A 27944-nucleotide genomic window follows, 5' to 3' on the forward strand; every position below is an offset into this window, starting at 1 on the left:
TTTGGTTAACTCCTAAAAAAGTATGTTAAATTTCAAAAAGGCGAAGTCAGTTTTGAAGGCTTCTAGGAAACAAGGGCACAGCTTCAAATACAGATGGTTTCCAGCATACCCATTTTCAAAAGGAGCTCTGAAGAGGAGGTCAAGATGCTACTCAGCGATTTTGATAAAAATCCAAGAAAGCATTATAAAAGTTATAAAATGGTGACTAATCAGTGTTGAAGGAAATGGAGTTTATGGGCAAGCCATCAAGCGCAGATGGTTCTCAGCACGTCTACTTTCAAAGGGAGCTCACAGGCAGAAGATAGGAAGTCAATTCTAAAATCTGGTGAAAATCCAGCAATTATTTTAAACAACTGACATGCAAAGTTCTACTAGTACTGTAATGGCTGGACAAAAGAAAACAAACTAAAACTAAAAGATAAAGCAAATGCTATCCCTCATTTAGTGACACTGAGATTACATATTAAGTTTTGCAAATTTAAAACTATAAAATGTATTCATTTTTGCTTGCACATATTAGTAATTTAATTCCTCTTACCTGAAGCTCTGATACATAATTGAATAATGGTGCTGTTCTTACTTGCTTGGACCCTCCTTAGCGTGCAGCAAAAGCAGCACTAATTATATAAGTGCTCCATATTTTTAAAAAAGTTACAAAACCATTTTTTTCAATACTGTCTTTACTGTATTAAACGGAATATTTACAATTTGTACAAATGTCTGAGCTCCAACAAGATACAAAATACAGTTCACAAGATGCAATAACCAGGATCCAGTTTCACCTGGGACACCATTGCACTACAAAGGAAGGACAGAATGTCTTTCAAAGAACAAATGAACATCTGGTTAGGCAACTCCACAAATGCAGCAATTCAGGCAATAACAAAAATACAACGTGAGGTCAGAGAGGATTCAAATGCTCTTCTAATAATCCAGGGTTCTACAAAGCAGGGTCCTGGAATTTTCTTGGGACTACCAAAAACAGCTAATTGCACCTAGTTCAATGGTGTTTTCTTTAATCCAGTCAATCATTGGTGCACTGATGATCAGTCCTTAAGTATAGGCATTCAGAAAAACCTTTTAAGTTCCGAAGGCCAGGAGGATGCTGTTTTGTTTTTTAAAATAAAAAACAGTTCCAGATATACTTTCTCAGTTATAAATGTTAGTAAATAACTTCATAGACCGATGCTTTTTTATCTCCAGAGCCAGTGACTATATATTTATCATCCACTGAGATATCGCAGCTCAATACTGATGATGACTCCTTAGACTGTAGAAGGAGGGGAAAAGAAAATCAGTAAATCTAAAATAACCAGAGTTAATTTACAACTATAGCTTTACATTTAAAGATCATAATAGGGTTTAAAGCGTTGAAGACAATTTCATAATATGAAGTCTATATTTTCTCCTCATACATGCTTTCATTCTCTTCTATTTATTTTCTCTGCCACCCTCCTCCACATTCCATGGGCAAACAAGTGAACGTGAATGACAATAAAAGGTAACCTATACTCAAACCCATCCTTGTCCTAAAGGGCGGGAAGCACTGTGAAAAAATTGAGTCAATATTTTCTACTTGTTCTGTAAATCTAATTTTCAAAAAATTTAAAATAGTTTTATTAAATGGTCAAACATTAAAACCAGTTCTATCCTATATTCATAAAATCAGAACACAAGAAGCCATTTTAGCCCATCATGCCTGTGTCAGCTCTTTGAAAGATCTATTCAATTAGACCAACTCCCCTGCTCTTTTCCCAAACCCTGCAAATCTCTCCTTTCAAGCATGTAAGTCCTACTGAAGCTTCTTCAACCACACTTTCTGACAGTGCAGTACAGATCATAATAACTCACTGAGTAAATTAACTTCTAATCATCACCCCTCGGTTCTTTGGCTAGTTAGCTTTAATTTATGCCCTTTGAACACCTCTACTAAATCTCCTTTTAAGCTTCTTCGCTCTAAAGAAAACACTCCCAGCTTCTCCAGTATCTTCACATATCTGAAACTTTTTATCTTAGTATCATGCTGGTAAATCTCCGTTGCAGCTTCTCCAAGGCTTTTTCATCCTTATACATTCAGCAATGTCAGAGACGATAATGAAGTGTTGAAAAGTCACTTAAACCATGTAAATATTAAGACAAATTTTCTCTGGTGTATTGACTTCCTCAAGGACTTTAAGCTTCTTCACTGATAATATTTTATAAATTCTCAGGATATGTATATCATTCATGGCCTGTCCCGAATTACTTTTCAGATGGTGAGGAGCCTTACTGAAATACTAAAGTTCATTCTTTGTAACAGTTTGATACAACTGTTTACTAGGCAACTTCAGAGGGTAGTTACAAGTCAACCATTTTAGTGTGGAACTAGAGTAACAAAAAGGCCAAACCGGGTGAAGACGGCACTTTTCCCTCCCTAAAGAACATTATTGAACCATTTAAACATTTATGAAAATCCGACAGTCTTGTCATCACTTATACTGGCACCAGGATAAACTTTTCAAAGTTATCATAATTACAATTGACAACTAACCACACTTGGAATCTGGATGCATGAATCACAAAATGTTAGTACATAGGTACAGCAAATGGTTAGGAAGGCAAATGGAATGTTGGCATTTATAGCAAGAGGAATGGAATATAAAAATAGGGAATTTTTACTAAAGCTGTACAGGGACTTTGTGAGACCACATTTGGAGTACTGTGTACAGTTTTGGTCTCCTTATTTGGAAAAGGATATAACTACACTAGAAGCAATTCAGAGAAGTTCTCTTGACTCATTCCTGGGATGAAGGGGTTACCTTCATGAAGAAAGATTGAACTGGTTGGGCCTATATCCATTATATTTAGAATAATGAGAGGTGACCTTATTGAAACATATGAGAACCTGAGGAGACTTGACAGGGTGGATGCTGAGAGGATATTTCCCCCTGTGAGGCAGTCTAGAACTGAGGGGACACAGTTTAAAAATTAGGGGTGTCCCATTTAAGACTGAGATAAGGAGAATTGTTTTCCTGTTAGAGTCATTAGTCTGTGGAATTCTCTTCCCCAGAAAGCAGTGGAGGCTGGCTCACTCAATTTATTCAAGTTGAGGTAGATAGATTCTTGATAGACAAGAGAGTCTAGGGTTATGGGGGCAGACAGAAAGTGGAGTGAAGGCCACTATCAGATTAGCCATGATTTTATCGATGGCGGAGCAAGCTCGGAGGGCCGAATGACCTCCACCCATTCCTAAGTCCAAAGTCGTACATATTCTTAAGTATTATACTTAACATCTGCCCACACTACTCGCAATAAATAGTATTATCCTTAACATTTTCCTCAGCAAATTCAGAAACATGGGTTTGATAGAAGTTTTGTCATAAAATTACCTGGAATATGCTGGCTCCATAAGGCGTTCTCCAAGCATTTAGAAGATTATCTTTTCCAGTGCTTACAAACCATTTACCTGTGTAAATATAACAAAATCATGTAGTTAACCATCCACTGTCTGGTTCAGTTTTAGTGTTAATCAACAGCCTATAGTCCATGGTCTCCATCCTCTATTCAACTCTTTACTTCCTCTCTTGGTCAATAAGATCAAAGAGCTTAAAGACCCTACATAGCCACAGTCAGTGGGTTCATATAGAATCTCTTGCTATGGTATTTACACCCAGTTATGACATGTTTGTGAGCAGTGTTGCCATTCATGAAATGCAGTATTGTCATCAATAACATCCTAATCATGAGCAAACAAGGACACTTCCACTATAATTTTGGAAAATACACAGATCTGTCAGCTGTTGGACAGCAAGTATAGTGCAGGTATCTTTGAAACCTGACCACGCTAGTAATTATTTTAGTTTGTACTACTCTGGTAATGATTCACAAAGCTAAAGCATAAACAGCAAAAAATGTTCACTAAATTTTAGACATTTCTTTCTTCAAATTTTAAATATTAATAATATTGTTAAGTTTGTTTGATTTGAAATGTATAAAGCATAAATAACTATTTAAATATATCAGTGGAAAAACTGTCAGGCTTGGATGTTTAATGCTTGATTATGCGTACCAAACCAGTAAGCATGCACGACCCTCTCTGGGTGCACCTCATAATGGGTCAATCTCTCAGTAGTCTACATGGAATTTCAACCTAGAAGCAGCATTAATTCAGCACAAGTGTAACTAGGTTTTCAATGTCGGGTTTAACAAGTTCAATAACACCCCCAACACACCCCATTACCACAAAAATCTCTAAGCACATTTCCACACTTTTCCCACTCCATTATCTCTTCTACTCTGAATCAGAATTACAGAGCAGAAGAGGCCCTTTGGCCCATCGAGTCTGCACCAACACGTGAGAAACACCTGATCTACCTACCTAATCCCATTTATCTGCACTTGGCCCATAGCCTTGAATGTTATGACGTACCAAGTGCTCATCCAGGTACTTTTTAAAGGATGTGAGGCAACCCGCCTCCACCACCCTCCCAGGCAGTACATTCCAAACCGTCACCACCCTCTGGGTAAAAAAGTTTTTCCTCACATCCCCCCTAAACCTCCTGCCCCTCACCTTGAACTTATGTCCCATTGTGACTGACCCTTCAACTAAGGGGAACAGCTGCTCCCTATCCACCCTGTCCATGCCCCTCATAATCTTGTACATCTCGATCAGGTCGCCCCTCAGTCTTCTCTGCTCCAACGAAAACAACCCAAGTCTATCCAACCTCTCTTCATAACTTAAATGTTTCATCCCAGGCAACATCCTGGTGAATCTCCTCTGCACCCCCTCCAGTGCAATCACATCCTTCCTATAATGTGGCGACCAGAACTGCACACAGTACTCCAGCTATGGCCTCACCAAGGTTCAGTACAACTCCAACATGATCTCCCTACTTTTGTAATCTATGCCTCGATTAAGTGTCCCATATGCCTTTTTCACTACCCCACTAACATGCCCCTCTTCCTTCAGAGATCTATGGAGACACACGCCAAGGGCCCTTTGTTCCTCAGAACTTCCTAGTGCCATGCCGTTCATTGAATACTTCCTTGTCAAATTACTCCTTCCAAAGTGTATCACCTCACACTTTTCAGGGTTAAATTCCATCTGCCACTTATCTGCCCATTTGACCATCCCATCTATATCTTCCTGTAGCCCAAGGTACTCAACCTCACTGTTAACCTCTGGCAGGGTAAAGTTCTAAAGCACTGGCCATCATTCTACATTTCATATTCTTTATGCATGAGACTAGAGGGTGAGCATCACTTGACTTTTTAAACTATGAGATGTAACATGGGAAGGGAGAGAATCACAGCCGAATCGGAACCTATTCTCACCGCAGCTACACATTTCAAGTGCATGTCACCCCAAAATAACAACAAAGAAGTCATACAGCCAGGTTATTCTTACATCTGGTTCAGGAGTATGGAGATTAACTATAACATAACAAAAACTTGTATTTATACAGAGCCTTCAATATAATAAAATTCCCAGGGTGCTTAACAAGAGTATTATCAAAGAAAATTTGACATGGAGTCATGCAAGGTGATATTAGGGCAGATGACCAAAAGCAATCAAAGCTTTAAGGAGCATCATAAAGGAAGAAAGAGAGGTAAAGAAGCAAAGAGGTTTTGAGAAGGTATTCCGGGACGTCATGCCTTGGCTGAGGGCATGGTCACAAGCTTATTTAAAATTTTAAAAAATATTTATTAATTCATGGGATGAGGGTTTTGCTGGCTGAGCTAGCATTTATTGCCCATCCTAATTGCACTTGAGAAGGTGGTGGTGAGCTGCCTTCTTGAACTGCTGCAGCTCATGTGGTATAGGTACACCCATGGTGCTGTTAGGGAGAGTTCCAGGATTTTGACCCAGTGACAGTGAAGGAATGGCGATATGTTTCCAAGTCAGGATGCTAGGTGACTTGGAGAACTTGCAGGTGATGGTGTTCCCATCTATCTGCTGCCCTTGTCCTTCTAGATGGCAGTGGTCCTGGGTTTGGAAGGTGCTGTCTCAGGAGGCTTGGTGAGTTCCTGCAGTGCATCTTGTAGATGGTACACATTGCTGCCACTATGCATCAGTAGTGGAGGGAGCGAATGTTTGTGGATGGGGTGCCAATCAAGTGGACTGCTTTGTCGTAGATGGTGTCAAGCTTCTTGAGTGTTTTTGGAGCTGCACTCATCCAGGCAAGTGGAGGATGTTCCATCACACTCCTGACGTGTGTCTTGTAGATGGTGGACAGGCTTTGGGGAGTCAGGAGGTGAGTTAGTAGAAATAGGTGGTCTTGGTGATTGCACAAATATATTGTTAGAAGCTCATCTTGGGGTCAAATATAACATTAAGGTTGCAAACTTCCTGGTTCAGCCTCAGACAGTTGCCAGGGAGAGAGATGGAGTTGATAGCTAGGGAACTGAATTTGTTGTGTGGACTGAAGACTGAATAACTCCAGTTTTCTCAATATTTAATTGGAGGAATTTCCTGCTTTTCCGGTATTGGATGTCAGAAAAAGAAGCCTGACAATTTAGAGACAGTAGAGGGGGTGAGGAGGGTGTTGGTGAAGTCGAGCTGGGTATTGTCAGCATATATGCAGAAACTCACACAGTGTTTTTAGATGATGTTGCTGAGGATAGATCCTTGGGGGACACCAGTGGCAATGGTACAAATGCAGGAAGTGAAGCCACTGAAGATGATTCTCTGGCTTCAATTAAATAGATAGGAATGGAACCAGGTGACACAACTCATTCAGTTGCACGACAGTGGAGAGGTGCTGAAGGATTATGGCACAGTCAAAGGCTGAGAATAGTTTACCTCTGTCACAGTCACATAGGATATCATTTGTGACCTTGATAAGAGCTGTTTCAGTACTGTGGAAGAAGTGGAAGTCTGATGGGTGGAATTCAAACATGGAGTTCTGGGAAAAGTGGGTATGAATTTGGGAGGCTGGGAGCCAACAACATGTTCAACAGATTGGGAGAGGAGAGGGAAGCTGAAGTTTGTAAGGTTGTGGTGATGACAACAGATTTGAAAGAGGGGGTGACAATGTGCAAACAGAGGAAAACATTGACAATATTAGCTTACATAGGAGCCAGGAAGGGAAGTTGGGTGGTCACCAGTTTGGTGGGAATATGGTCAAGGGAGCAGGAGAATGGAGGAGCTCAGAGAGAATGGTATGAGTTCAGAGCTAAGGCAGGGGATAGCCATATGACTCTATGCTACAGGGAAGGAAGGAATACAGCAGAAACAGCTGATCAGATGGTCTCAAGCTTAATGATAAAAAGTCCATTAGCACTTTGCACTCATTGGAGGTGAAGGTGGAGGAGATGGGGAGAGAGGTTTAGGAAAACAGTTGCAGTAGAGAAAAGAAGTTGGGGGTTATCTTTTCATTTCAGGATGATCCTGGAATAGTAGTAGTTCTAGCAGATGACAGCAGGACTCAATAGTGCATTAAACGATCCAGAGATATCTGGTGGTGAAGGCTAAGTCTGTTATATCTCTTCAAGTCTGTGTCCTTTCAATTTCTGAGAGTGGAGATGAGTACCATACTAGGGGGAATGACCAGGGTGAGAGAGAGTATTAGCTTTAATGGGGACTATAGCATCAAAGGTGGAGGTGAGGATATAGTTGAGCAAATCAGTAGCTGCATAAATGTCATGGTGAATGAAGGAGCCAAAGGCTGGAAGAGAGTTCAAATTTTGAAAGCACAGTTGTAAGTGAATTGAAATCAGAGTTTTTTTATTGGGGCAGACACAAAAGGAAGCAGGGTTTGGATAGGAAGCAGGGTTTGGGTGGGAAGAAGGATTTGGATGGACAGCAATACTCGGAAGTGAATGGAGATGGCCTTATCTGTGATTGAAACAATGGGGGTAGCAAGGCCACATGAGATGGTAAGATCAAGTGGGTGAATGTGAATATGGATTGGAGAGTTTTCATGGAGGGAGAGATGAAAGAGGAGCAATAGTGCAGTGAACTCAAGAGGAATGAGAGCATAATGAAATGAGATGGAGGTTGAAATTACCATGGCTTTTATAAAAAGGAAAGTAACTGAAGTAAATATTGGTCCCCTAGACAGAGAGACAGGAGAAATTATCTTGGGGAATGAGGAAATGGCAGAGACACCAAACAAATATTTTTGTTTGTCCCAGCCACTGTTCACAGAGGGCAAGGTACAGGCTGTACCCAACCAGTCCGTGCTTGCAAAACTCAAAACACAGTGTCCAACACCAGATGTGATTCTGTGATTGAACAACATTTGCTAAATAATCCTCAGTGTTCTAAGAATTACGCTGACAACCAATTTAAGATTGTCAGTCTGGCTCGCAGTGTGGTGCATTTACATGTACTGGAAGCTACATATATTAATACAGAGGGTCCTGTTCTGTGCAGATAGAAAAAACATGTATACACATTGTGCCTGTTTCAGCCAAACAAAATAAGTGACAGCCATTTGCTGACTCATTCCTCAGGGCAATGTCTTGACCAATCAGAGTCAAGCTGCCTGGTTTAAATTTCAAACAATGCTTGGCAGTTAACTGTCAGTGACCATCACTGGTGTATTCTCCATGGCAATGCCTCTACCAGAGTCCACTTGCCAACCAACCAGCACTCTCTTCACATACAGTATAAATTGTTGTTTTTCCCTTATATTGTTATTCTTGCAAACTGTCCTGATGAGTGCAAGATGAAAAGCTTCGACGTCTCTTTTTTCAGCAATACTCAAGTTCCTAACTACTAAACGACTAAATATTTTGTCTCTGTCTTTCACAGTAGGAGGCACAAATGACAAACCAGAAATACAACACTAATAAGAGTGAGGAACTTAAGGGCATCAATATCAGTACAGAAAAAAATAGTGAAACTTAAATGCCTAAAAGCTGACAATTCCCCAGGGCCTGTTGGGCTATATCCTAGAGCTTTAAGGGAGGTAGCTGCAGAGATAGTTGAGGTACTGGCTCTTATTTTCCAAGTTTCCCTAAATTCTGCAATGGTCCCAGCAGATTAGAAGCCAGCAAATTTAACACCACTATTCAAGAAAAGAGAGAAAGGGAAAACAGGGAACTAGAGGCCAATCAGCCTGACATTAATTGTAGGCCAATTGCTGGAATCTACAAGAAAAGAAGTCTTAGTAATACACTTAGAAAATCATAGTGTGATCATATAGTGTCAACATGTATCTATCCTTGAATTAAATCAATTGTAAGGAGGACACAATGAGACTCCAAAGAGATGTAGACAGGTAGGCAGGTTAAGTGAGTGGGTAACAAGGCATATAACATGGCAAAGTGTGAGATTATTCAGTTTGGTTGTAAGAACTGAAAAGCGGAATACTTTTAAAAAGGAGGGAGCAACCCACATTGGACAAGCTTTAAAAATGGCGGGCAGGATCCGATTCTGGGATTCCCAGCCCCATTCCCATCACCGACAACATTTAGTGGCATTGGATAAGGGTGCGGGTTGCAACTCGTATCCAGCAGTTTCAACGTAATTGATTCCATTGCGGAGGTGGGCATTTTGGACTCCCACAATTTTGATGAGGTCGAGCCGGTTTTTGAAGGTGATGTGGCAAACAGCAGCTCAGAGGTGTCCTGAACCAAGGGGGTTCCCTGTTCAGGAGTTGGGAACCTTTAACAGCTAAGTTCAAAAGGTGTTGTCAACGTCACATGTTATAATTAAATGCTGTACGATTAAGTTAAGTATGTTTTTAATACCTGATTGATGATAGGCCGTACATTTATCCACTGGATAAAGTGCTCTTCTGCATTGAACAATGTTGAGATTCAGATTTGACTGTGTCAATTTTCCCCTGTGATTTAATGTTTTTTATTGACAACTTAGACTTGAAATCTTTAAGATTCAATTTGCAGCAATTATTAGGATACATAATACCTGATCGTAAACTAAGAATAGATAGGAGACAATAACCTGACTGGGGCCAGCCAATGCACCACAGATTATTGTTCAAGTCTGAAACATTTTTTACATCAAAGTGAGTCAATACCACATTACTCTGAATTTTAGTTTTTGAGAGAAATTTTTCTCCAAATATTTAATTTATAAAATATGCACGGCACTGACATTTCTTTATTAAAGGTGAAAAGTAGATTGTGTTTGGAAAAACTATATTTTTTGGAATGTGAATCATTTATTTGAATGTAGAAGAGAGAGCACACTTAGGCTGCTTTGTGCATGAAGCAGGTATTGAGGAATTGGTAATGCTGGGAACAGGATTTTGCATTATTAAGGCCTTGCACGGATCTGAAATTCTTTACTTCAGCAGTGAAAGTCAACTGTATAACTATATAGTCAACTATATAACATTTCAAATAGCAACTGTGGTTAAGAATCTGACTACAATTGGCCTCAAAATCTGCTGGGCTCAAAGGAGAGAAGTGGAAAACCATAAACAACCTGGATTCTTACTCCTAATCAACATCTAGCTACGGGTACAGACCAAAGGAAGGACAGGTGAATCTGTAGTTGAATAATCTGCTAACTGTAAAGGTTTATGTGAAAAATGATTGTTTGGGCAAAGTACCAGAGGATAAATGATGCCCCAAGAACTGAATCTCAACATAGAGTCAATGACTTTAGGAATAGGGTAATTTAACCACAGCTGATGATCCTTACCACAATAAGCAAATTTAAGGGACAGAACACAGCTTTCATGGAGGTGCAGTTGGTATTTGTCTGGTTTGGTAACGTGTAGCACTTCTACATTGCTGCTTTCCATCCCCACAGCCAGCCATTCTCCAGTAGGACAATAACCAAGAGAGAAGATCTTAAAAAAAATAAAAATGAATGTTTAATTAGAAGTTAGGTTTTAAAATCCTAGATACTACAGAAGTACTGAACAGTGATAGATAGACAATAATGGTTACAATATCAAAGCTTTATTTGCACCTTTTCAGTAATCTAGTCAACAGTTTTAGTTCAGTTTTATAAACTCAGAAGCAACTTGTAATCTTTGTGTAACCAGTGGTTTAGAAACAAGGCCATCAATGAATTATCACAATGATATTTGAAATAGATATTGCAATTTAGCAGTTACAGAAGTATTTTTGTTGCTGGTTTTGAAAAAGGGACCAAAAAATTGAAAAATCCAAATTAATCCAGCATCTTACATAGGTCATCATTGTTCTTGTAAACCAGAGCAAAGTAGGGGGAACAAGTTCATAATGAACCACAGCTGAGTGCACCTTGTGTTCAACCAATATCCTCATACATGCAAAAGTCACTAGACAATAATTAGGAGTAGGAATTCTGGTTGATTTCTTCCTCCTCACTAGCCAGGAGAAATTGAGATTACATGTAACACTTCCAAAAGGTAACATCTCTACTAATGTCTCAGATCCATCAGTGCAGAGCAAGGGACCTTCCTGCGTGATTTTGAACCACTTCACATGTCGCATCTACCATGAACCAAAGTAACCTCATCATGTTCATCTATTGTTTGTCCAGTTCTTTGCTCTCATTCATCCCATGGAAAGCTCTTTGAGCTTTTGCAGTTCTGAACAGCTGCAACATTTATGTACAGATATAACCCATTTTGTTTCTTCATTTAAAATTGGTCTCATCCCCCATCCAACACAGCTACCCACAACCTGTAACTGAAGAAGAAATTGAGGGGGTGGGGATAGAGAGGCAGCAGATCCACTTCCAGATTTGTATCAATACTCTAAACTCAAGAACAGCAGCCTGGGGAGAACTTTCCAAATTAATTTCCCCCTCTCCTTTGGGCTTGCACTAAACCTCTATTTTGGTATTTTCTTGCACCAGAGATTGGGAATTTGGTATTGATGAGTGCAAGAGGCGAGAAATAAATCAAACCACCTGCTGCAAATAGGTCATTCACAGTTGAACTGGTTTGGAACAAGCTGTTATTCTAATTACTTCCTTCTTTCCACATTCCCTCATTTCAGGATAGACGTGAGATTACAGCATGTCAGTTTGAAATACTATTTTGAACCTCCACCGCTATAGGGACAATCTATGAGGTTAGGTTAAGAATCTATTCCTTCAGCTTCAGACTAATCTGCTGACGGATTGTTCAAAGAAACCCACTTTCATCATATTAGCATCTAGATTGCTTCAATGTTGCAGCCCCTTGTGGCGATGCAGTGCTCTGTCGGTGCTGATCCTCTGGCACTGCAGCACTCCCTCAAGTCACGGAGCAGTGGTGGAAGCTGTTGAGATGGCCCAGGGACCAGACCGCGTTCAGGTCCCCCGCACCTCCGCCTGATTACCCTACCGCCTGGAGGACGTGAAGAAGCCTCCTCCTCCTCCTACAATCACCTTGAGGGACATCATTGGACACCTCACAGAGGTTCTCCTCCAAGATCCAGCACTCCTCATTCTCAAGAGTCCCTGGGCTCAGTCTTGTACAACACCGGCGGCATCCAACTCCAGGGCAGACGGGACAGTGTTAACCAGGCCAGCCAGACGAGGTCCATGACCATCATGGAAAAGCCAGACCGAGGGCAACACACTGGAGAAACCTTCTGCAACATGCCTTTAGTGCCAGCATGAGTGATAGCTCACCTGTATCCTCTCCTATGGTGGAAAAGGCCAGTCCACTGAACAAGCTGAAGATCGCTGGAGGGAGGAAACTCAAGTAGGTGGTGACTTCACTGCTACGTTACCAGGAACTGAATGATTGGGTGGGTCCATCACTCCTCACATGTCCGGGACAGTCTCCCCGTAAACTTTCACCTGCCTATGCCTCTCTCCCAGCTCTTTCACCAAGAAGAGAAATTTGTCTGCGTATTGTCTGTGTGTTTCGAGGTAAGATGGTGCTGCACCGCAGTGGCATGGGATTTTACATTGCTCATTGTTTGTGATGTAGTTTTTTTTTCATTCTTAGTTATTCATTTGAGTGTGGTTTTTAATGAATGAGCAGCATACCCACAAGAATTTCCGAATAGGCAATAAAATTTGAATTGAATCAAATTGAAAAATAATCTGGTACAGTCACAAATTTACAGGGTTTTATTTATATCACAAGTGAACCCCAAGTTGCACTGCTAAGTTTAAAAATCATAAAAAACCAAGAGAAGGTCCAGCCAATGCATTTATAATAATTTTTATATCTACATATTTCATATATAAACACACAAAAATGCTGATCGCAGTTCTGGGCTGCAGGGGTAAGCTATTAGCCAAATGGTTATAGAAGTGATCAAGAACATCAGCTGTGTGCATTAACAGTTACAAGCGTATTTCTTAGAAAACTGCAATCAATCAATAGTTTATGCCCTTTAAAAAATTAGTTTCAAGATTGAAAACATTAGCACACTTTGGCCATGATTTATGAAGTCAGTGAAGTAAGAGTGTAATCATCTGCAGGCACATGCTGATGACTATTGCTGCTGATGGTATTTGGTGAGAGACTGCAGTTACTTTCTTACATGTGATTATTTTTCAATTATAGTTGCGATTTAGTTCAAGACACACAAAGAAATTAGTGTTAACATTAGATCTCCAAATACCTGAGACGTGAAGTCATGCTGCTGTAGTTGCCTTCCTTCTCTGAGGTCCCAGGATCTTACCGTGTTGTCTAAACCTCCGGTCCAAAGCTTGGTACCGTCATTTGAAATGTCAATACAGCTGGCTCCATCTGTGTGACCCTGGAATTGCCTGATTAAACAAACAAAATAGAATAAAAATTTCCTCCACAAGCCTTAGATAAACACAATTATGTTGTTAGTTTTGGACTCCAGATCAACATGTTTCTTCACTGTCTGGTATTGCATTTGGTTAAACAACCGTGGCAGGGCATAACATTAGTTCATGATCTATGATGTGCAAATATTACCCAGGTGCAACAAGCTCAAAGCAAATAGCTCTTCCCTGTAAAATTACGTTGGTCAAAATGCAGCTGTAACAAATACATTGTTTCCTCCTTAATCAATGTTAGTGCCACACTCATTTATTGTTAAACTTTTATTTTGCCTACACAAAGTATCTCAGAATTACACACAAGGGCTAGCTCTTCATAATTAAATTCTGAGGATGGTTAGCATCTAATGGTACTTTTAGATTTGAAAATTAGCCCCTAGGGAGTAATGACCAAATAAGACAGGTGTCCTTTGTGTACTCGTCTTCATTGTTACTTCTCCAAAGAAAGACCAAGTATCTTTAATTCTGATAGTTAAAAGGACAGGGATACAGCTTGGTGATTTTAGTGTAGTTTAGGTATGTAATAGCAGTTCGAGAGCTACAAAAAGACATACCTTTGAAGGTAGAAGTGTTGCATGTCTGATATTCATTTAATTTACAATGGGCAGAATTTTTCCCTTGATGGGCGGGTGAGCCCCATCGGCTCGGTGGTGGGCGGGCAGCTGATCGTCGCCGCCAAAGCGGGCCCCGCCACCATTTTAAGTAGGCGGGCCAATTAAGGCCCACCCAGCGGGTTGCCCAACGGGAAGCGCTATGCGCTTCCTGTGCGGGGGGGAGGGATACCCAACTGTCAGAGTGCGCTCTTTCAAACATGTGCGCGAAAGAGCGCACATCTCCCTGAGACTAAGTGCTGTCTCAGGGAGATCACTGACAGTGCTTTAAAGTTTAAAAATAGAATAGTAAAAAAATTATTAACATGTTGCATGAGATGGGACATGTTAATAAATATGACTTAAACTTTAATAAACTTTTTAAAAACAGACATGAAACCTCATCCCTCCAGAGAATGAGGTTTCATGATTTTTCAGAAGCCCACTGGGGCTCCTGGCCTGCCCGCCAATCTTAAGGTTGGACGGGCAGGGCCTTTTATTGTCTTAATTATCCTGTCAATGGCCTCAATTGGCCATTGACAGGTCGGTGGGCGGACAGCTGATTTTGCTGTCCACCCGCCTTCCTGAATATTTAAATGGGGCGGGATGACGCGGGGGTTCCCCCCGATGTCATCCCGCGTCATTTTCGCATCGGCGAGCGGGCCCCGCTCCCAACTCGCCGACGGAAAACTTCTGGCCAATATTAAACTGCCATAATACAGGCAAAACATATTCCCCCCGTTGTCCACCATTTAAATTAATTTTTAAAAAATGACTTGATTACAATAATATATGAATGAGGGCCAAGTTTATTTTCTGAAATATTACTTAGCACATATCTGTCATCATATTTTCAACAACATCCAATGTAACCATCATTATGAACAACAGGAATCCAGTATCCACAATTAAACACTTACCTGACTAAAGTCTGATTGTGCAGATCCCAGACAGCGATATTACCATCACTACAGCAGGAGAAACAGACCTTGGAGTCAGGGCTGATAGCCAAAGCATAGCAGGCAGGAGCAGAGGATGTCAATTCTGCCTTTATACGTGGAGTTGGAGCTGCCAGGTCCCAAATAGATAACGTGCTGGCTTCCCCACCAACAATCAGGGTACATCCATCAGGCAATAACTTGCATGATCGGATGTAATTATCTCTGTTCTGTGGAAAAAAATAAAGTGAGATTCTTTACATTTCTTCTTATTCAGTAAAGTATATTCAAACTTTTTGTTTAGCAAAATGTACCAAAAACCCAGCAATCTAGAAAAACTGCCAGTAATCAGTCACAAGGCTGAATATTTAGATAGGCATAAACTTCCAAAAGCAGGCACGCTCCAGGCCCCAGTGTGATTTGCATACTATTCATATTTGTGCTTTAAGTGAGACTGATAATTTAGTGCTGAGTTACAGCTAATGTAGATTTGTACTGTCTCCACCCTGTGAAGAGACAAAGACTTCATCTGATCAGCCAGAGTTGAATAAGATTTTCTAATGCTCCTTAAACCATGTCTTCTATTATGCAACAATTCACCCATAAGTTTATCTTGAATTCCAATGCATCTGTAAAAATGTCTTAATACCAGTTCAGCTCTCCATTTACAAATTTAAAAAGTTATTAAGTTGTAAAAATTACTTGATTTCGTCAAGGAAACTGTGGTGGTTCCTTTAGAATTTTTTGTGATACCTTGTGGCCAGTCACACGTAATTATAATAACTTCCTCATCTGTACAAACAGTTTCAATGACCAAAGCTGAAATCTGGCTGAAAAAAACAGATGTCTGGAAGTGCTAATACATGTTTGTTTCATCCTTATACCATTACCATTAGTGCCACATTACTGAGCAACTCTTTTTCAAAAAAGCAGATCTTGAAATCAATTAATTAGCAACTCATGTTGGTTAGTTGATCTTTTTCCCCTAAAATTCTAAAGCTAATTACAAAGGTTCAAATCTGTTGACTGTAAGTTGTTCAATAAGCATAGAAAAAAAACACTTTTACTATTTATATTAAAGCTTCGAAACAATTATGTTAATTACCGTAGCAGGAAGCTAAACTAGCTAGTGACTCATCAGAGGGAAGAGTCAGGCTCTTCAAATCGTACAGTCAGTAAGTGATGCACAGTCAGGATACAACACCTGAGTGAGACGGACACTGACCGAGTAGCGAATTAGGTTCAAGTGCTAAGTCCTGGTAATTCTTTTTCAGGTTTAAATATAAATTAAGAATCAGGCTCTGACATAAAACTAACAACCTTCAAGTAAGTTAGACTATCTTGTTAAACAAGGAACTGCTTGCTAGTGACAGTTATCTGTCAATTAGCTGAAAGTAGTTGGTTGAATTGGAGTTAATTACTGTAGCAGGAAGCTAAACTAGCTAGTGACACACAGGGTCTATACAAGACTCGTGTTTTTCAAATCACACGATCAGTAAGGGGTGCACAGTCAGGAGACGACACCTGAGTGAGACAGAGACCAAGTGAGTAGCGAATTAGCATCATGTGGGAATTCAGTGCATATGGGAAATAGGTGCTTTAAGTAAGGTTTATTGCAACTCGTAAAGTATGTTAAGTATTAGTTGGATATATCAGTGCTAGCAAGATTTATCAATAGTTGTAAAGTTTATTCAGTTAAGGCCAAATAAAATTAATATAAGTAAATCAAAGTAAAATAAAGTTAAAGTAAATGAGCTAAACTTAAGACATGGCTGGACTGCTCGGTCGTATGAAATGCATATCCTGTAGTATGTAGAAAAACGTGGATGCTGCCACTGACCGAGACGACATGTGCAGGAAGTGTCACCAGCTGCAGAAACTTGAGCTCTGGTTTTCAGAGCTCGAGCAGTGGCTGGAGTCATTGTGGCACCTCTGCAAGGCTGAGAGCTATGTGGATAGCGTATTCAGAGAGGTGGCACACCGCAGCTTAGGAGCCTGGAGGCAGAAAAGGAATGAGTGACTGCTAGGCAGTCCAAGAGAAGCAGGCAGGTAGTGCAGGGCTCCCCTGAGGTCCCACTCGCTAATCGGATTTCCGTTTTAGATACTGATGAGAGCTTTGGCTTCTTGGAGGAGTGCAGTGAGAGCCAGGTTCGTGGCACCACGGGCGGCTCAGGTGTACAGGAGGGGAGGAATAAGAACGGACGAGCATTATTGATAGGGGATTCGTTAGTTAGAGGAACAGACAGGCGTTTCTGTGGCCATAGAAGTGAGTCCAGGATGGTAGGTTGCCTCCCTGGTGCCAGGGTCAAGGATATCACGGAGCAGCTGCAGGACATTCTTCTGGGGCAGAGTGAACAGCCAAAGATCATGGCCCACGTCAGTACCAATGACTTAGGTAGGAAGGGGGGGATGAGGTCCTGAAAGCAGATTTCAGAGAGCTAGGAAGGAGGTTGAAAAGCAGAACGTCTAAAGCAGTAATCTCAGGATTACTTCCAGTCCCATGTGCTAGTGAGCATACAAATAGGAGAATTGTGCAATTGAACACCTGACTGGAGAACTGGTGTAGGAGGGAGGGCATCAGATTTATGAGACATTGGGACCAATTATGGGGCAGGTGGGACCTGTACGAGATAGACGGGCTGCATCTTAGGACCGGAACTAACATCCTCGCAGGGAGATTTGCTCGTGCAGTTAGGGAAGGATTAAACTAGATTGGCAGGCAGATGGGAACCTGAGAAGGAGCTCAGGTTCAAGAGAAGAAAAACTGCTAAAAGGAAGTAAAAAAGTAGAAATAAACAATAGGAGACGGAGAAAGCATAGGCAAGCATCAAATAGGATCAGAATAGAGAATAATGTTCAAAAAGCAGAATTAAAGGCACTCTATCTGAATGCACATAACATTCGCAAAAAGGTTGATGATTTGAATGCACAAATTGAGGTAAATGGGTATGATTTAATTACGGAAGTAGGCCACAGGGTGATCAGGTGTTGGGAACTGAACTCCAATGATATTTTGCATTTAGGAGGGATAGGCAAAAGGAAAAGGAGGTGGGGTGACGCTTAATAAGTGATGAGATCAGTACATTAATAAGAGACGATCTCAGATAGAAGGAGCAAAATGTAGAATCAGTTTAGGCGGAGCTAAGAAACAGCAAGGGGCAGCAAACATCGCTGGGAGTTGTTATGGGCCACCAAGTTGTAGTGTTAATGTTGGGCAAGGTATAAATCAGGAAATTAGAGATGCATGTACTGTGGGTAATACAGTAATAATGGGTGAATTCAATTTACACATAGACTGGGTTAACCAAATTAGCACTAATGCTCTCGAGGAGGAATTCCTGGAGTGTGAACGAAATTGGTTTCTGGAGCAGGACGTTGAGGAGCCAACTAGGGATCGGGCTATTTTGGATTTAGTGTGCAATGAAAAAGGGTTAATTAATAACCTTGCTGTAAAGGCACCTTTGGGAAATAGTGACCATAATATGATGGAATTTTACATTAAGATTGAATGCAATATGGATCATTCTGAAATTAAGGCCTTAGATCTGAAGAAAGGAAATGATGAAGGCATGAGGGGCATGTTAGCTATGGCGGATTGGGAAAATACACTAAAAGATTTGACAGTAGACAGGCAATGAAAGAAAAAAATAAATACTACACGGTCTACAACAGATATACGTTCCTCTAAAGCACGGACACCCAAAGGGAAAGGTAAATCAACTGTGGTTAACGAAAGAAGTTAAAGTTGCATTAGATTAAAGGATGTGGCATATAAGGATGCCAGAAAAAGTGGTAAGGCTGAAGATTGGGAGCAATTTAGAACCCAGCAAAGGAGGACCAAGAAACTGAGTAAGAAAGGGAAAAGAGAATATGAATGCAAACTAGCGAGGAACATAAAGACAGACTGTAAAACTTCTTTAGGTACGTGAAAAGGAAAAGATTAGGTAGGACAAATGCGGGCTCATTACAGGTGGGGACAGGAGAATATATGGTGGGGAACAGGGAAATGGCAGGGAAACCAAACATTTATTTTGCGCCTGTCTTCACGGAAGAAGATACAGAAATTCTCTCAGAAATACTAGGCAACCAAGGAACCTGTGAAACTGAGGAACTAAAATAAATTAGCATTACTAAAGAGGTAGTACTTGAAAAGTTAACTGGATTAAAGGTTAATAAATCGCCTGGACCAGATGAGCTTCATCCCAGAAGGAAGAATTTCTTCACTTGGAAGGTGGTAAATCTTTGGAATTCTCTACCCCAGAGGGTTTTGGAAGCTCAATTATTAAGCATATTCAAAACAGAACTCAATAGATTTCTGGAAACTAATGACATGAAGGGATATGGAGACAGCACAGGAAAGTGGTGTTGAGGCAGTGCAGGCTCGATGGGCTGAATGGTTTACTCCTGTTCCTAATTTCTTCCCCCTGATTCATTTAAAATGTCACAGAGGGTGCCTGAAATTTGTACAAACCCAACATTATATAATAAAATTTTTATCCCATAGTTTCTGTTAGGAAATAGAGACAGTTTAGTAAGTTGTATTGGTATTTGTAGGTTTAGAAATGAGTTTTGCATTAAAGTTTAAGTTTGATTTATATATCTGTATCAGTGTGTTAAGAAAAGGTCAAATTGAGTTTTAGTTTCACTTTTAAAAGGTGCTTGCATTCCTAATGAGTTTTTTTTACGACTGCTGCAGCTAGGTTAAACACACAAGAGTAGGGAAAAAAAAGTGCTATTGCCTAGCAACAGGTGTCCGGAGAGGCAGGTCCCTCCCACAGATACACACACAGAAGAACAGAAACAGCAGTTTGGACTTGGAAGCTCTTTGAGTTCAGTTGGATTTGAAAGTTGCTACCAGGAGAGGCTGGAGCAAAGGGGACAGAAATCCAGTCCCAAGCTAAAGAAAAGGAAGGACAAGAACCTGGAAAAGGTCCGGTTAAGTGAAGTTATGAGTGAGGGGCAGGAAGAAAGGTTCCAAACTTCAGATTTAAAGAGACAAAAGCTGTATAAAGCAGATTTAAATGAGAACAGCTTGCAAGAGGCAAGAAGGTCCAAAGAGACAAGTGAAGGTCTGTAACTCTCTGCTTTGGGCATGTGAAGCAGTGGTACTGTTGATGGCTGAGTTGTGAGACAGAGTGCGTGGAAGACAGCTTGAATGCATGTGGCAACCCAGGGAAGAGAAACATCAGAAGGAGAGCTCGAAATCCTGGAGGTGACCCCTTGTGGAAGGCATCTGAGAGAAAATGTTGGTTTGGGAGAAGATTCCAAGGTGAGTCCTTGGAGAGTGGAGATTGGAAACCCTCGTGTGAAAGATAGAGTGCAGTGAGAACGGTTGGCTCACAGTGTAACAAGCGTCTGGAGGGGGAGTTGAGGAGAGATCCATAGCATTGGTTGAGGTGGCATCGGTCACTTGGTTTCAGAATGTGATGTTTCTGACCACAGGGTGCCATAGGTTTACATGGACTGTGTACTTACTGTGGACATTAAAAGAGTATAAGATAGCTTTTGTAACTTGTGTAATCCTTACAAATCTGTATATACCTGTAAAGGTATAGTTGTGGGTGAAGGACTATTATAATATAGTTCATCTTTTCTTATTTAATAAATGTTTTATGCTTTTGTTATAAGTTCATCAGCTGACTCCTGTGACTCTGCTCAGCAGCTACTCTCCACGTATCTAAACAAACAAAAGTTAGGATCTATCAAGCTGGGTTCCACCCTGGGATTAGGCATGTCCAGGGGTAACCTTAGTTGGGATCATAACACTTCCAACATGACAGCACCTCAAGGATACAAATGCAAAAAGGATTGAATATCTTTCGTTAAATAACAAAATAACCTGAATATAAAATATTTTACCACCAAATATTACCATACAAGTCCATCTGCAGTCATCAGCGTAACTGCTGACCTTTCAGATGTCTCTAGGTTTCCCCAAATCCAGTTTTTGAACTGGACTTTCTAGATAGTCCAGTTTTTCAGTGAGCAATGTGGAAGTTTTAAAAATTAAACTAGAAGCAAAAAGCCTAGTGTATAAAATGAAATCTTGATTTTTCCACTTATATTTGTGTCTTGCAATGTGGAAGCATCATTCAGGTCAAAGTTTTCAGTGTTTGCATCTGCTGCAAACTCAGAATTAAAGTGAGGATCCCACTCCTAGGGCGGGATTTTCCACACCCGGCTGCTGCCGGGATCTTCCGGTCCCGCCACAAGTCAATGGATTTCTGGCTGGGGCGCCACCTCGCCCGAGGTGGGTGCCGCCTACAATGGGGCCGGAAAATCCCAGCTTATTCTATCCTTAACCAGCCTCTGATGTGGCTCTGAGCTTGAGAAAAAGTTGAAACTGTAATACTATGTGGAAACACAGCTTAAAAAATTCTCACCAAGGCCTACCTCTTCAATGGCTTTGTAGACCTAACCACCCATTATTATTAGATCCAATTTCTTAAGGATTTGCAGGCGCACATACATATTGGTGCCCAACCAAACCTTAAATGAATATTGGTGAGTAACTTCCGAGCGCTGGCGGGGGGTGCCCTAAAGATGTAATGGTGGGAAGTCCAGGTAAGAATTGCATGGCAGTTGCCTGGGAAGTTCAAACTTCTGTTGGGCAATTGCCCTGCATTGGGAACCATCCAAAAGTACGATATCAATCACAAACTTCAGATGGTTCCAACTATCATACAGTAATAGTTGCCTAGAAAAAATTAGAAGTATTAAAATTATTTCTAACTTATGGATAACTATAGCACCCACCACCACCGACCCCCTGACGGGAATCCCCCCCTGACTACCCTCCCAAACCCCCACAGGACTTCCCCCACCACCCCACTCTAATCCCCATCCTCACCGACTACTCCCAACACGTTCCCGTGACTATCCCACCCCACTAACCCCCATTCCTCCCACCTATCCCTTGAACCCCATAGGACTCTTCCCCACACCCCTGGACTCCCCGACTGCCTTCCCCTCACCTCTCTTCACCCCACCACTGACCACCCCCTGACCACCTGATGCCCCCCATTGACCACCTAACCCACCCCGCTGACCCACCCACTCACTAATCACCCGAGCCCCCCTCACTGATACTTCCCACTGACCACCCCACTGCTGACCACCTGATACCCTCCCACTGATGACCCCACTAACCACTTGTCACCCCCCCCAAAATACCTAACGTTCCCCCCCACCCCCACCCCAACCACAGCCCATCCCCACCCTGCAATCCTACCCACTTACTTTACAAACTTAACTTCTCTCTGGCTTCTCATAGTGGCTGGACCTTTAAAATGCTTTATGGCAGCTAGTGTTATAAAAAAAGGGAGGCGTGGCTCCCTGACCTCCAACTCTCCTGCTCTTGACACACGGCCTCAGGAACCTGCTGCACTAGACAGTTCCCGCCCAGCCTGAGTCAGAAGGTTGGGCGAGAAAGGAGCGGCTTCATTTCCAAGTAAGTGGGAGCTGAGTGGCAACCTGACTCTGACTGCCACTCCATGGAAGTTACAGGCCATTAAGTTTGAATTTCCCAGGTCAATCTGGTTCACTGAGCTTTTATGGGGGAAATGAGAATATTCCAAAGCCGGTATTAAAAATGTACAACAGGAAACAAAACTCACTGCTATTTCCTTATTTGTGAACCGACAGCTACCTAGAATTGTTACAATTGTTTCATATTTCTCTGATTAAATCTCAAAACAGTGAACTAGGTTTCAACAGTACTTTACATTCACTTACCAAGCAGTCCAGCTGGGACACTGGGCTCTTGCTGCCAGGCTGGCTGATATCCCAGACCTTCACACAGCCCTTCCCACCAGTGTACACATGTCTTGTGGGATTGCTGATGGTAACTGCGCACACAACTTCACCATGGCTCAGCGTGTTGATCTGCCGAGCATGTCTTGGGATCCCTGGTCCAATTAGGGCATCAGGAGGAAAAGGCACGGGCTGCATTTGTCCATCCGCAGTAACATGGAATGAATAGGCTCTATTTAGTAAAAGTTGAAAGAAAACAAAACTGAAGGATTTGGGCTGACATCTGATGAATACTAAGCACACTTCTCAATGTTTTTTGCTTACTGTTGCAAGTGACCACCTCCAGTTCGCATGCCATAAATTAACAGTTCCTTTTTTAAAAAATACTGTTGCCATACTTCATGCTGAAGTACAAGGGTTGAGATGTTCTGGACTCAAATGGTCCACATATCTCAAAATGCAGGAGTCCGTGCAAATCACAGAATTGTCAGGATTTAAAACCTGATCAATGTTTTGCACAAGATTACTCCTGTTAACTCAACAACATTTTTACACTAAAAACCTTCAATTGTCCAATAATTTGAATTAAGCAATGTTCATATCACAGCAATATGGTAATTCAATGCTAAAATCAATATTCATGTAATTTGTATGAAGAAACTTTAGTTATGAACAGACTGTACACCATTTATCTGTAGACAATAAAAGTACTGCATCAACAGATCCAAAGGGTAAAAAATGCATTTTTACCTTCATTTATTTGAATTTAAATGGTTATAAATGCTTGCAACAGTGAACATCACTGACTTTACTGCCACAAAGAAGAAAGCAAAATAACTAGCTTTCACTGTTAACATTCAGAAAGGAAAGCCAGGCTCAGATGTAGTGTTAACACAAACTATACAGACACTAACAGGTTTCTATTTGAAGCAGAAGAAGAATTTTCATCAGTCACTTACGGTTTTCCACCAGGGATCCCAGTCAAATTTGGAGGCATTCCAGGTACACGCATGTGAGGATGAGGGTCAAACCCAACCTGTAATTTAAAAAGTGGATAAACCAAGTATAATATGGTTGGCAATGATCCAAAAATACAAAGGAAAAGTGTACAAAATATGCTATCCATTCTTGGGGCCACAGTGCTTGTTGGGCTGTCTCCAGTCACCTACATGGTGGCATTCATTTGGATCTATGGGTCTGCTGGTGGAATAGTTGAGCTGGTTCTAGCAATGCAGAAGTGGGGAATCAATTATCAACACTGCTCTCCCCAGATCCAAACCAAACAAATGTTCACAGAAGAGAGATATATAACTTCAAGTTATTTTTTAAAAAGAGAAACCACATAATAACATTACAATTTTCCTACATTACAACTGTGACTCTGGCCCAGATTTTTGCAGAGTCACAGTGGCTCCACACCTTACCCAAAATGGTGCTGGGACCCCAGATCTGGAAGTCTTATCCCCATTTCCGACAGATCTTATTTTTACTGGGAGAAGGGGGAAAGGCAGCGGGATTTGATTCACCCAAATGGCCCAGCAAAACCATTTGAACTCAATGCTGAGCTTAAGCAGGCCCCCTCTTATGCTGGAGTGAGGTCCATTTCCCACAGTGTGTGACTTGTGATTTTTAAGATTAGACGTGAATGTGCATAAAAGGTGGATAAGGTCTGTGGAGTTGTCAAACTGTCAAGTTATTTAAATCCACTGCTCTTTAAATTTTGAAAAAAACCAGCCTGCTGTGTCTCTGAGTTGAAAAAATATCGATGCTTGAAATTTCAAAAACTGTTTATTGACATAAGCCTGGTGGCATCATTATTGAATCACTACTGCTTGACTGCTTCCACAACCTATCATCATAGTGAGGGGCCTGTAGGTTCAGTTTGACTGACAGCTCCAAGAAGTTATTCAAAGATTAGTTGTCTTGATGTGGGGCTAAGAATACAAATGTTTGCTTTTATATGGGCTCTAAATGTAATGAAAGGACATTTATCAATGAGAATTTTTAAAATAATATATAGTGAAGTCTGTAATACATACTTGGAACTTTATTTTGTTTCATCTCAGGATGGCTCCTGAGGTCTGCCATGACAGATACTGATTGAGTTGGCATGCTGGGTGTAAGGGCAAAGGGTGATGGGGTGGGGAGGTCATGGGTTGCCATAAGTTGGCATTAAGTTGGCATTGGGGCTATAAGGTGCCTTGGTGATAAGGAAGGTTCATAGGTTGGCATGAGTTGGTATTGGAATTGGGACTAAGACACCAAGGGGGTGGGTAGAAGGGCATAGGTTGGCATGGAGGATATGCAGGCAGATGAGGGGAGTGGGTGGGGAAATAAGATGGCATTGATGGGGCATGGGGAGTTGGTGGGAATGAGGGAGTGTGAGTACTGAGGGCTAGGGGGCCTAACTACTTTTATCACATTTGGGATGAAGTCCCAGAACACTGAGGCAGGCCTTTTAAACAGCAACCTTGGCACTCAGCAGTCCCTGTGGCTGCCTCTGTACTGTTTCCATGGCAGCAAGCCCAACCCCAGCATGCACCCACCCAGCTGGAACGAAAATCCGGCCACTTGGGGCAGTTTCTCCCAAGGCAGGTGGGCAAGCCGGGAATTTTCCCAGCTCTGCACACCTGCCTTGGGACTGCAAATCTGGACCTCCATTTCAAAATTACTTAATTGGCTGTAAAGTGCTTTGGGTGTTCTGAGCTCATGACATGCGATATCTAAGTTCAAGATCTTTCTTTAACATCAGTAGAATACATTTACATAAAACCTCTAATGCAAAAAAACCCTAATGTTCTCCACAGAGGAAAACTAATGTGGAGCAAAGGAGAGACGAGGAGGGGCGAACAAAAGTTTGGTCAAGGGGATGGGTTTTAAGGGGGTTCTTGAAGGAGAAGAGAGGTGAGGGTTTGTGTCTGAAATTTCAGAGAGTGGGACTAGCTAGTTGAAGACACAGCTACCAATAATAGAAAAGGCAGTTACATACATAGGATTGGGCCAAAACATTAAAGTATTCAACAGCAAGAAATTTAAATGGACGGCCCACGTAGGTCAGCAAGAATGGGGGTGACGGGCGAAGGGGATTTGGTGTGTGTTGGATATAACCAGCAGAGTTTTGGGTGAGTTGATGCTTAATGTGTATGGATAATGGCAAGAATACACGTAAGGATTTCAGTGATGTTTTGAGGTTATTGGATGAGAGTTCAGTTGAGCTAGGGATGGGTGTGCGCAAGAACATGAAGGCATCAATATAACTAAAAGGTCATCAAATAAGGGACAACAATTTTATGGTATCTTGCATGACTCCAAAAGTATCACTTTTTAATTAGCGCTAAGCCACTGTGTTCATCTAATAACATTTCACCTCAATTTCTGTATGGCTTTCCACAACTTGATTGCATTCAATAGGTCCAATGCATCTATTTCACTTTTTTCCTTCCAAATGTCTTTAAATTGTCAGCTTTTGGTGGGGTATGACTTCACCTGCCGGCAGCCTTTTGGTATCCCCCCAAACTGGCGACGTTTCATGTGAGCCTTGCAGGGTATTTAACCAAGCCCATTCTTATTCTTGTTCAGCATCCACAAACACGAGTGCTTCCCACCAATTGTAAGGAAGATGATTTTTCTCCACAGCATGGATAATGAGATGAATTGAAGCATCCCTCCTCCCACCTACTCCCTCACAGCCAACTTGGCAAAGTAACAATGCAAATAGCTCCTGGTGGACAATAGTAGGCATCCTTAAGCTGTTGGTGGGGGGGAGAAGGGAGTTAGTCAAGGTTACTATTCTTAATTAATTATGGACCAGTACATCCTGTGGGAAAAGTGTGGGCACACAAAAATTGGGTGAGGTTAGGATTAAGCTAAGCTGTAGTGCCTGACATGTCAAATAGCTTGCCAATGTACATTACACAGGCCCCAAAGAATGGACATTTGAGAAGAGACCAGAGTGTTGCAAAAATCAACAGTCTTGAAGTTGGCAAGAAATGCAAATATCTCTAAACCAGAATTCATGATATTACCAAAAAAACTGAGCTACTGGTTTGACGTCACATTAAGATCAAAGTTCATTTAAGATCACACCATATAACCATATATAATTTTAATTTTGTTACACAGTAGGTTAACCCAAGTGAAAAGAATTACAGTAATTAAGAGGCATGAAAACAATGAACACATGGAGCAGGAGTAGGCCATATGGCCCGTCGAGCCTGTTCCACCATTCAATACAATCATGGCTGATCTTGAGCTTCAAATCCACTTTTCTGCCCATTCCCTGTGTCCCTTGATTCCCTGAGAGACCAAAAATCTGAATACATTTAAGGCTTGGATAGACAAAGATGGAGCATCCACAACCTGCTGGGGCACAGAATTCCAAAGATTCACAACCTTTTGAGTGAAGTAAATTGTCTTTCCCTCAGTCTTAAATTATCGGCTGCTTATCCCGAGACAGTGCCCTGCGTTATAGGTTCCACAACCAGTGGAAACAATCTCTCAGTGTCTACCCTATCAAGCCCCTTCAAACTCTTGTACATTTCATATAAATCACCTCTCATTCTTTTAAACTCCAGAGAAAATAGACCAAATTTGCTCAGTCTCTTGTCATAGGACAAGCCCCTCATCCCAGGGACCAATTTAGTGAACTTCGCTGGACCAATGTAAGTATATCTTTTCTTAAATGTGGAGACCAAAACTGCGCACCAAATTCCTGTATAACTCAAGCAAGTCTTCTTTATTCCTGTACTTCAATCCCCTTGCAATAAAGGCCAACATGCCATTTGTCTTCCTAATTGCTTGCTGTATCTTTATGGTAAGTTTTTGCATTCCTTGTATGAGCTCACCCAAGTCTCTTTGAACATCAATACTTTTTCAAAAAAGACTCAGCTCTTCTATACTTTCAACCAAAGTGAATAACTTCCACTTCCCTGCATTATAGTCCATCTACCATATTGTTGCCCACTCATTTAGCCTGTCTATCTCTCCTTGCAGCCTCTGTGTCCCCCTCACAGCTTACTT

General features: G+C 41.4%; 1 protein-coding gene across 4 annotated transcripts in view; it reads right to left on the reverse strand.

Annotated features, from left to right (window-relative positions):
- Nucleotides 1-662: 662 nt before the first annotated feature.
- Nucleotides 663-27944, reverse strand: part of LOC144696357 (transducin-like enhancer protein 1) — a 133588-nt gene continuing 106306 nt past the window's right edge. For 3 of the 4 annotated variants that reach the window (XM_078567579.1, XM_078567586.1, XM_078567576.1), the window contains exons 14-20: nucleotides 23885-23961; nucleotides 22908-23157; nucleotides 15156-15403; nucleotides 13456-13603; nucleotides 10598-10748; nucleotides 3369-3445; nucleotides 663-1270 (exon numbers count right to left, since the gene is read on the reverse strand). In XM_078567579.1, coding sequence (XP_078423705.1) covers nucleotides 1163-1270; nucleotides 3369-3445; nucleotides 10598-10748; nucleotides 13456-13603; nucleotides 15156-15403; nucleotides 22908-23157; nucleotides 23885-23961 — 1059 coding nt within the window. In that variant the 3' untranslated portion in view covers nucleotides 663-1162. The other variant, XM_078567591.1, reaches the window with a different exon arrangement.

The sequence above is a fragment of the Cetorhinus maximus genome, chromosome 2, assembly GCF_964194155.1.
Source record: "Cetorhinus maximus chromosome 2, sCetMax3.hap1.1, whole genome shotgun sequence".
NCBI classification, from domain to species: Eukaryota; Metazoa; Chordata; class Chondrichthyes; order Lamniformes; family Cetorhinidae; genus Cetorhinus; species Cetorhinus maximus.